We start from the raw sequence: 11,229 nt of genomic DNA, 5'->3' as shown, positions 1-11,229 counted from the left end.
GTACAATATACTTGTGTGAATTGCCTGGACCAGTCTAAACTAAATACTCTACCCCCAGAACCCAAGAAATGACGTACAATATACTTGTGTGAATTCCCTGGACCAGTCTAAACTAAAATAGCAACTTTACATTGGAATACATAGTATGGTATGCCCTTTCTGTGCCCGGTGTGACCCTTTTATTCAGATATTTAATGGATTAATGAAGCTCAGTCAAGTGAAGCAACTTTTAAAGGTAACATGGCTAATAAGTAGCAGAATAAGGTTTCACCTAAGGCATGGTGCCCAGTGACCTTCGCATTCTGCCTGATACCTCTCCGTGTGGTGGAGACAGCCTGTGACTTCTGAAACCAAGAACAGGGTGCTCAGCAGGAAAGCCTGGTTTATAAAAGCACCAAAGTCCCAAAGTCCACAGTGAGGACTTATCTCTGCCAGTAGCTTTATGTATGACCCAAGATAGGATTTTTAATATTGTTCCCCGCCTAGTAATCCCTTCAAGGTATTTAAAAGTGAATAAAATTATCCACACAGAACACTTTAATCTTCTAGTAAAATATGTTGTACGAGCAATCCCAGATATTACCATTTAATTCAGTGAATTGATGGGAAGAAAGTAAAAGTGCCATCTTTATATATTTATCCAACTTGCCCTCAAACGTAGAAATTTCCTAAGATACTTCCTAGTGTCATCTATTTGATGGAACTATTTGCTCTTGCACCCGCATTTTATAATTCTTTGTCTCATTGTATTTAAGTGGGTTTTAAAGGCATTCTCAAAACCAAACTTTTTTTTTTTTTTCAGATTAATGTGAGGGCACAAATGATTCGGTTATACTGTTTGCATTTGTTAGGTAAGGTAAGGTCCCTATTGTAGCTGTGCCACTCACCTAGGAGGTGTGCCATCTACCCTTACCTGGTGCCCATTAGGTGGGTGCACACCAATCCCCCCTCCTCTTCTCCCTCCCTCCTCCTCTTGAATGACACAAGAAAATTCAAAGCAAGTTTACAATGTATTCATCACTAATATGAAGCCAGTAGATGAACTAATACACACCCGCACAAGAGAAACCAAATGTTTTAATTAGAATTGTCTTCAGTTCTGTTGCAGTCTGGGAATACTCGATAATGAAAACCCCAGGAAGTGATTTCCATTACTTACCTCCAAGTCATCGTCAGGGACGGCTCTTCTCCACTTCACGTTCCACCTGATGTGTTCATAGGCATTGACTACCACTTCGATTGCTTTCGGACAAGAATGGCAAGCCTGAATCACCTGCAGAGGAAGCAGAGAGTTTCATTTGTTCAGTGCACACATACGGTTTATTCATTCTGGTCACAGAAACATCAAGAATTCACAATCCTATTACACTCCCTGGAACCCTAGAATGCTTTTTAGACGATTCATGCCTTTGAGTATTCAAACATGCTGCCACCATGGTAGGTGGGCAGATTAATAAAATCAGGCGAACTTTTTTCACCTTCCAAGAGCAAGAGAAAAAGAAGCAAGAACAAAGGAGGTGGAAACCTGAAGAAATTCTTGCCCTGATCATAACTGAAGTAATTTAAAGAGAGGCTGGACACAGAATACACTTCCAACTGCCTGGGAAACTTGTCTACCTCTACAGAAAATTTTATTATCAGAGCACTGAAAGTTAGTAGACAAACTTAGTTCTACTAACTACAAGGTAACCTACGAAGTTTGACCACAGATATCCTTCCAGTCCAAGGGCTAAAGTGGACGGAGTCACACACGTGGGTATTTTAACTTTCATCAACAAATAAAAGACAACGTGCACACGCCTGCACACACATGCACCCACACTTGCACACACACACCCACACCTGCACACACCCACCCACGCCTACACACATGCATGCACACCTGTATTCATGCACTCATGCCTGCATATATGCACCCACGCCTGTACACATTCACTCATGTCTGCATGCGTGTACTCACACACCTTTCTGCAGGTACTGCATCAGAAAATGTAACAGTTATACCGAAAGTGAGGGACCTCCAGGAAAACAACATTTTCCTTCCCTTTCTCCTGTCCATGCAAACCTGCTCCCTAGATCTCTTCTTTACCACTGCTGCCGTAATACGGCAGGTAGGCTGCGCACTGTTTCTAGGTCTTTTTTACTAATAAAAGTAAAAAAATATTGGGGCAGTGCCTCTGGCTCAAAGCAGTAGGGCACCAGCCCCATATACTGGAGGTGGTGGGTTCAAACCTGGCCCCGGCCAAAAAAAAAACTGTGAAAAAAAAACCCATAAAAAATACTGGACTAGAAAATGATTTTGTGATGAAGCCTCCCCCACCCCCGGCAATTGCAGCAACATCAAAAATAAATGAGATTTGATCAAACTACAAAGCTTCTCTCTCCACTGCTAAGGGTACTACAACCAAAGCCTTCAGAATGGGAGAAGATTTTTGCATATTATGAATCTGACAAAGGCCTGATAAGCAGAATCCATGAGAACTCAAATTAAACAACAAGAAAAAGCAAACAATCTCATATCTATGTGGGCAAGAGACTTGAACAGAAACTTCTCTAAAGATGGTAGATGAATGGCCAAGAAACACATGAAAAAATGCTCACCACCTTTAATCATAAGAGAAATGCAAATTAAAACCACCTTGAGATATCACCTAACTCCAGTAAGATTATCCCACATCACACAGTCCCGAAACTGCAGATGGTAGGAATGTGGACAGAAGGGAACACTTCTACACTGCTGATGGGACTGCAAACTAATACAATCTTTTTGAAAAGAAGTATGGAGAATCCTCAAAGAACTAAAAGCTAACCTCCATTTGATCCCACAATTCCATTACTAGGTATCTACCCAGAAGAACAAAAAGCATCTTACCACAAAGACATTTGCACCAGAATGTTTACGTCAGCTCAATTCACAATTGGCAAGTCATAGATACAACCCATGTATGGACTAAGAAACATGTATACCATGGAATACTATTCAACCATAAGAAAGGATAGAGATTTTCCATCTTTATGTTTACTTGGATGGGGTTGAAACACATTCTTCTTAGTAAAATATCTCAAGAATGGAAAAATAATTTAATGTACTCAATACCAATATGAAACCAATATATAAAACAATTACATGCTCATACGAACAATAAAACACAAAAATAGTCTAGCAAGGGGGAGGGGTGAGGAGGAAGAAGGGAGGGGCAGGGGAAGAGTGATTGGAGGGAGGAGGAAGGACATTTGTCTAGATCGCACCTAATGTGCACAATTTGAGGGTTTTCAGCACACCCCTTGGATGAAGGGCTCATCTACAACTTGAACTTTACCCTGGAAGTGAGAACACTGCAACCTAAAAATTTGTACCTTTATATTAATTTAAAAAAATAAAATAAAATAAAAAATGAAAATTAGAAAAAGTTATTCTGGACACAAGAACATTGTCACTTCAATAATAAAAATGTCCATTTTAACTGGATAATTGAAACTCTAAGTTTTATTTAAAGTAAAAGAGTCTCCTTTCCTGTAGGCCTGTTTTAGGCTGGAAGCCTATGGGAAAGCAGGTATTGTTGGCGGGGGGTGGGGGGAGGGGGTGGAGGGGATGATAGGAAATATATATTTGGTATCTATGTCCCTAGTTTCTAGTACAGAGTTCCTAAAACCTGTGGAATATCCTGAGTCATAAGAGCATCTTTGGTTATTCTTAATAATCCCCTTTCAACCAGAGAGCCCAAGCCCTGATTAGAGGATTTGAACTTTGAGCAGCATCACCTCCACCTCTGGGTAGGGGAGAGGAACCAGAGACTGAGTTTAATCACAGCAGTGAACAGTTTACTCCGTCATGCCAGTGCAGTGACATAAAAGCCCCTAAATGATGGGATTTGAGGGACTTTTGAGTTAGTGAACACGCCAGACTCCTGGGAAGGTGGTTTCCCTGGAGGGTGCATGAAAGCTCGGTGCCACCCCCTCCAAGATCTTGTGCTGTGTTTCTTTTCCATCTGGCTGTTCCTGAGATGTAGCCTTCATAACAAACTAGTAAACCATGACTAGGAAGTGCAATGCTTTCCTGAGTTAAAGTCATTGTAACAAATTATCAGGAAGGCATCTGTGGGGACCACCAAATTTATTGTCAATCTGGCAAAAATGTGGGCAACCTGGGCAACCCCATTTGTAGCTGGCAGCTAAAGTGGGGCAGTCGTGACACCGAGCCTGTAGCCTATAGTGTCTGATGCTAATTCCAAGTAGGCAGTGCCAGGGTGTCATTACATCACGGGACCCTTGCTGGTGATAAAGAATGGGAGAGGAGATTGCATGAGAAACAACTCCGTGGGTTTCTCTGTTTCCCCACCTTGTCTTCTCTCTCTCCCCTTCCTGCCCACACTGACCTCTGGACTGTTTGGGGTTTGGATGAGGTGGAGAGAGAGGAAAAGGAAACACAGGCCTTGGTTAATACCAACAAGACCTCACCTTGATGACCTCTACACTGGCAAAATCTCCTAGGGAGATTGTATGGCTGCTGCAGAGAGCCCTCCTCACTGGGTGTGAAATGAAGAAGAAACTGGAATGTCCGGTTTTCTTCCTATGGGCAATGTTCCTCTTTAGATCAGTCTATTAGAACCCTCACCTCTCCCCGAAAGCTTCTCTATCCACCAGAACACTTCCACCTTCTTTTTGTCAAGATCGTCCTATCTTGGAAAGTACTTTGGGTGTGTCCTATTTTCATTTAAACCTGGTGCAGGTGGCTCTCCAATGTGACCTACAAATGATCCACGGGAACTTGCACCTCTGTCCTATGGTCAGGAACAGGCACCCCTGATGCTGTTTAATCGCCCTTCTTTCCTTTGCCTCCAGACAAGCAGCTCCAGCCACAACCTGCTGCTTTGAATCTCCTGATCACAGGCTCCATGTCAGTCCCTCTTTTCCCTTGATGAGGCAGAGAACATGAAATCAAGTCCTCTACAGATGCCTCTTAACAGCCACCTCACTGGGTGTGAAGTGAAGCAGCCCCCAGCAGAAGGGACGCGTGCCTCTGCACTTTAACTACTTCCTCCAAAGAAACTTTCTTCCTGATGACCCAGCCCATCTCAACCTCAGCCTATTGTTACTGCGCAAAAGGTCACAGAACTGATTTTCCCTCCTTCCTGTACTAGCTCTTCATAGGTGACTGGTAAAGCATTGCATTTGGCCATGGAGAACCTGACGTCTTAGGGTCTGGGGTGAAAACAGAGACAGAAAGATTATGACTTTAATAGCCAGCTAAGTATGTGTGAGTGCACACATGTATGTGTTGTCTGTGTGGGGGGTAAAGAGGTAAGCCTGGACTGAGGGCCACATCAGGAAAGAGCTACAGGGAAGAGCAGGGAAGAGGCAGTCAGCCCACAGTGCGCCTACAACACCACCTGAAGAGCCTGGCATGGACGTGACGCCCAGCAAGAAGCCATTCCTTATTCTCAACAGAGGGGGCTATATTCAGCCTGCTCATTCCATCAGGAAGCCTTTACTGAGCCTTGTGTTTAGAACAACAGTAATTCTGAGAAGTTTATGTCCTGTTTTTTTGTTTGGTTGTTTTCAAGGAGTGTATAACCTAGTTTGAAAAGACATATAGATATTTCGAGAGTTAGCAATATAAGTCAATAAATAATAAAAGACTAACTTAAAGAACATCAAGTGTCCCTTGAGCCCCATGAGCAAAAGCACAAAGGAGAAACCAAGTGCATGAAGGGCGCACGGCAGTGAGGAGGCTGGGGGGGGTGGGGGGGAATGTGCCAGCCGCTTCTCAGCTAACATCAGCACCGGGCCTGGGAACAAAGGGCGGCTGAAGCTGTGAGAAGGAGTAGTCAGGAGTGATACTGATCAGCTATGGGAAGAAAAGAAAGCAACTTTGAAGCCAGAGATCAATAGCAAATAGGGGTTCCAGTGATAGAAATGAGGGACTTGGAAGGGCATGATAATTTGGAGATGGACAGATCACGAACAGGAGGATACTGTATCAGTGATGCCTTAGTTATAGTCAAAACCGTAATGACAGAAGCTCCAATGACAAGGCCTAGGTGGAGAGGCCTGTGCACTACCGACCATGTGCTGGTAAAGCTACGAGGCTCAGTAGTCTTCTGAATGGTATAAATGGAAAAGGCAGAAAATCAAGGCTCACAGCTTCAGACATCCTAGTAGGCAGGAGAGAAGAAGAAGAGGGGGAAATTGCTACCAATTTGTCAGGACTTACTATGTGAACAATCTTCACAAAACTTAGCTTGTTTGATCTTCAAACAACCCTATGAAGTTGGTCCTATAATTATCCCCAGGCTGATAAAATTTAAATTCTGGATTATTTAGCTGGTAAATGGGAGAGGCAAGATTCAAACTCAGGTCTGCATGACTCCAAAGTCAAGAGAAAACCAGAAATGTGAGAGTGTAGCACATCAAATGAAGTGAGAATTCAAAGTGGGATTATCATGGGGCCCTGAAGATCAGAGAGAGGAAAACAGATTAAATAGCTCCAGATTTTAGTAAGGTCAGAGTACCAGGAGTTGGGTGGACTGACATAGCTAAGGACAAATTGTGGGGGGTAAATGAGGCTGGATGGACAGTTGTAATGAGGGCCGACCTCCTCTCATCTTAAGACTCTTGGTGTCATAACATGCAGGTTTTAGATGCCAAATAAATAACTTGCCCTCCTGAGTTTTAAATCCATTTAAAAATCAAATGAAGATGACAATTAGAGATTAGAAAGTCATCTTTACAAATTGCATATAGTAGGTTTAGCTCTGGGGACACACGGAGCTTCTTAACATCCTACCCTCAAATAAAATTACACGCCAAACAGTCAGCTTCTCCCTGGCAGACAGAGCTGGTTCCTGGAAGCTTGTAACACAGATGAAAAAAAGAGATTAAGTACCCTCTAGGCCCAAGGTTAAACAAGCAAACTCAGTTCCTCTTCCCAACTAATCGATCTGTTATGTGAAGTGGGAAGGGGACAGAAGTTGGTGAGGGGGGATTTATTTTAGCGTAATATTCCTTACAAAATATGAGACGAAGAAAATGACAGTTCTCCTTTAAATAACCCATTAAAATCCAGGTCCGATGGCTCAGACCCAGTGGGAATCAGGACACGATATAACGAGATGAAGCAGGGCCATCTGCAGTGAGGATTACAAAAAAGAAAAATTAAGAATTTCCTAGAGCATAGTTTCAAATCAAGAGTCGTGGCCTCAGCTGAGGACTGCATCAGAATATACTTATTCTATAATTATAGAAACAAAAAAGCATGGAGAGGTCAGAAAGCTTACAAAGAGGTCTACACACAGTTTGGGAATCCACTCAGAAAAATGACCACTAGACTGTGCATTCATTTCCAGGCCACACTCACACTCCCAAGCCACCTTGTAACACAGGTGATTTGTCCTGAGGTTTTCCTTACCTTCCCCTCCTCACCCACACCCAGAACACAGAGAAACGGAGGCAGAAGAGAGGTGGCTAAAAGTTCTTTTCCTTTTGCAGCACATTACCTACATCTCATCCAGAAGTGCTAGATTTAGCAAGTAATAATAACACAGGCTACCTGGTCCCATTTGAATTTCAGATAGAGGAACAAGTCATTTTTAGTGTAAGTAGGTCCCAAATATGTCACGACACACATTTATACAGAAGTACTTACTATTTCTCTGAAATACAGATTAAACTGAGCACCCACTATTTTACCTGGCAATCCTATTCTCAGCTCCTATTCAGAGACAGTTCAAACTAAGTTATGGATACAGGAACATAATGCATTCATAGTTTTGGAGCCTACCATCACATATCTGGCGCTTCAATTTGCACCTGGAATATTTCCATATATCACAAGGAGATGACTTCTCGCCTTTCATTAGGGCAAAAGAATTACCTAGTTCCAAATCTTAACTTTCTGCAGTCTTTAGACACACAAAGTCCAAGGCTCCCGCTGCTGTCATTAGTTTTTGCTGACACTCTGACTGCTGAGTTTTCTGCTGACAGGAGATTTGGTTCTCAGAGCATGAAAGACTCCTGTTAACCTGACAGCTTGCCTGCTCTCTACTGGCACTTCAGGATTCTTCTAGAACTAAGACAGCTGGACACACCTTCAGCCCTCAGTAATTATTTTACCAGGCAACAACAGCACCAACAAAAAAGACCCTAAGCATAGCAAACTCTAAATCATCTTTATCTAATGACTGCTAGGAATATAAACCACCAAATGACAAGGGACTAGTGTATGGGTGGCGCCTGTGGCTCAAAGGAGTAGGGCGATGGCCTCATATGCCAGAGGTGGCGTGTTCAAACCCAGACCCGGCCAAAAACTGTAAAAACAAAAACAGAAGGGACTAGTGTAGACCCCAAAGGGAGAAGTCATTGGCTCCTCTTTCTCTTTCCTGGTCTGGAAAACAGAAGTTGCCCAGTAAGCTACACTTTCCTGAGATTCTGGCATCCCTCTTCTGCCTTTATGTAAGAACAACTGGACAAAACAGCTCTTTGTACAGTGGTGACATCTCCCTTCATCATCCACCCCCATGGTGTGATTAATACACAACCTATTAAAAAATAGATTTAAGATAAGTCTCCTTGACATTTTTCCAATCCAAATACCAACTGCAAGCCATCTCACCATAAAAACTCTAAAGCTTAAATATTGATATATTTGCATGCAAAAAGGTACTTAATGATCAAAGGGACCTGGTTGCACTCTGGGCTTCATGTACAGCATTTTCAGTGGAAGAAATCATCCTCACCTTCCCTACATCCTCATGTTACCTTTCCTTCCCTAGAAAAATGTCTTTCTTGCCCTACAGGAAAACCCAATCTTGGCTCCCTGGGGTGTCACTTCCTTCTGAATTATGCTAGAAGAAAAAAAAAATCAAATGTCCTTTTGTACCCTAGAAAGCAACTGCAGACCCTATAATTCTTTTCTCCCCTCAGTTTATGTAATTTATACATTGGCTCTCCGTGAAATACACCCTCCACAAATTTGCTTTGTATTTGGAAGAAAGCATCTTCAGCTCTGACCTTGTTCCTTGTAAATAAGGAAACTGAATTCCCCATCCAGGAGAGAACGAATCACTTTATCTTCTGGATAAATGAGTCAGGCGTTTGCTTGTCGTAAACATGACTTTCTCTTTGGAAAGTCGGGCTGTGGAGTAGTTGTTCTAAATCACTTTGAAGCATCTGCATAGTAAATTGAATAGTTTTTCTTCAGTTTTCCTTGGGAAGGGGGCCAGTTCTCTTACACAGTCTGTCGAGTAGCAACAAAAATGTTTATAATACCAGCCATCTACCAGTAGCCAACTCTATCTTAAATCTCCTTAGCATACAGAGGAACCAGAGGAACTCAAAGGAGCAAACAAAACTGAATAAGGAAATGCTAACTATAGATAAAGGGTTCCTGGAACACAACACATAATTGTATACCTCTTTGACAGGCTAGTGGAACCACCAAGTAGTGCCAGTAGGAAGACCCCTATGCTGGACCAAGAGCACATTTGGGGGAAGAGGAATAAAGGGAACACTCGTTGACCATCACTACTGGGCTCCATGGCTGACACACCTCAGTTGGTCACTGCTCAGACAATCCTGAACAGTTCATATTATTACTTTTACTTTTCAGATGAGGAATTGGGGGTGTGAGTGATTAAGGGACTTGTTGAAAAATCATATAGCAAGCAAATGGCCAGGCCAGGACTCAGATCTATGGTCTTACCCTCTCCTCTAAACCCCTTGGAGAATTGCCTTTGCAAAAAAGACCTGGGAACCTCTCTCACATTTGCAAGACTTGTTATTGGAGAATAGAAACTCTGTTTGAGGGCCTGTTCTCTTGAATGTCTCTCTTAGAAGGGAATGAGGAAAGGGTATTTTAGTTATGTTCATGGAGACCTATTTCATCCAGTCAACAAGCAGTGAGTTTCATAATACAACTTAACATTTAGTCTCTAGGCAGTACCCCCCCCCCCCGCATTGTCTCTCCTAGGTGGGAAGGCCCCTCTGGGTAAATCAGGTGCAGCTGTGCTGATTCTACTGCTCAAGAGATAAGTAGTAACAATATTCCTACTTATTTTTTGTTTAGTAGTTACTATGCTAAATACTTCTCAAATATTATCTTGTTTAATCCTCAAAACATCCTTACAAGAAGGCCATTATTATTCCCAAAGTGGTAGAGCATGTTTCTCTGGCATGTTCATGCCCTGTGTCTTTCTCCAAACTTTCTCTGGAAGGAAAGTAGCTTTAAGCATAAATATGCACAAATTATGCTTTGTGAAGTCCACCGTATTATAGAGATACATTGTTTTTCTTCTAGAGGTTCTGCTACAAAGAATGACCAGACTGTAGGGAGGTGTGGGTAAAAAAGAAGAAGAAGAAGAAGAAGAAGATACAAGTAGACCAAGAGAGAAATGTTTATAGATGTAGGATGAGGTTGAAGTAAGGAACTGAAGGAGACTCGGCTGAAAGTGGTCCAAGAGAGAGATGTTTATAGATGTAGGATGAGATTGAAGTGAGGAACTGAAGGAGACTCGGCTAAAAGTGGTCCAAGAGAAACAGGAAAGAAGTGCTTGGCACCATTCTCTGGGCTTTCGGCAGATTTGTGATATGCTGTGGGGATAGGATTAACTTCTTTCTGGTGAAGGCCTGAATCTGCATGTTATTGCCAAAGCAGGAAGACACAGTGTACTTATTCCATAGAGGAAGAAACTGAGGAGTGGGGGACATTGCAGCAAATTGTTTTAGTCATACTCTCAGGTAAGTGTTGGGATCCAAGTCTGTATGGTCCCACATTTTATGTTTCTTTACTCCTGACATGAATAACATGGCTAAATCTAGAGTGAATGAGCTACTGATGACAAAGCAGAGACAAAAATAACAAATAGAATCAATTTCATATGTGATTTAAAATACTGGGATGTACACTCACTTTAGAGGTTAACATTTATTGTTTCAGCCAAGTCCAAAGTGCCATGGTAGGAGTCAGAAAATGTACTCAACCTAAGCAATGGACACACACAGCAAACAACTATGGATCACTGTACTTTTAATATGAGTTGCTGACTTTTTCACAGGCTTTGGCTGTTTGACCTTATTTCTAAGACTGCACTATGTACAATAGTTTCAGTAGGAAAATATTCTCTGAGTCCAAACTTAATGTAAAAAAGTATTTTAAAATTCAAAAATGCAAAGAAAGTAGGAATACATAGATGAAATCAAACAGGAACCCTCCATAGTAGATTTCACAGAATA

At 42.1% G+C, this 11,229-nt stretch overlaps 1 protein-coding gene across 1 annotated transcript in view; it reads right to left on the bottom strand.

Moving 5' to 3' along the window:
* Nucleotides 1-11,229, bottom strand: part of ASB4 (ankyrin repeat and SOCS box containing 4) — a 57,016-nt gene that overhangs the window by 819 nt on the left and 44,968 nt on the right. Inside the window, exon 4 of the mRNA XM_003782685.2 lies at nucleotides 1,160-1,273. Coding sequence (XP_003782733.1) covers nucleotides 1,160-1,273 — 114 coding nt within the window. The remainder of the gene's footprint in view (nucleotides 1-1,159; nucleotides 1,274-11,229) is intronic.

This window comes from Otolemur garnettii, unplaced genomic scaffold, assembly GCF_000181295.1.
Source record: "Otolemur garnettii isolate 467f Iridium unplaced genomic scaffold, OtoGar3 scaffold00005, whole genome shotgun sequence".
NCBI classification, from domain to species: domain Eukaryota; kingdom Metazoa; phylum Chordata; class Mammalia; order Primates; family Galagidae; genus Otolemur; species Otolemur garnettii.
Note: the sequence above shows the minus strand (reverse complement) of the source record. Positions and strands in the feature narration are given on the sequence as shown.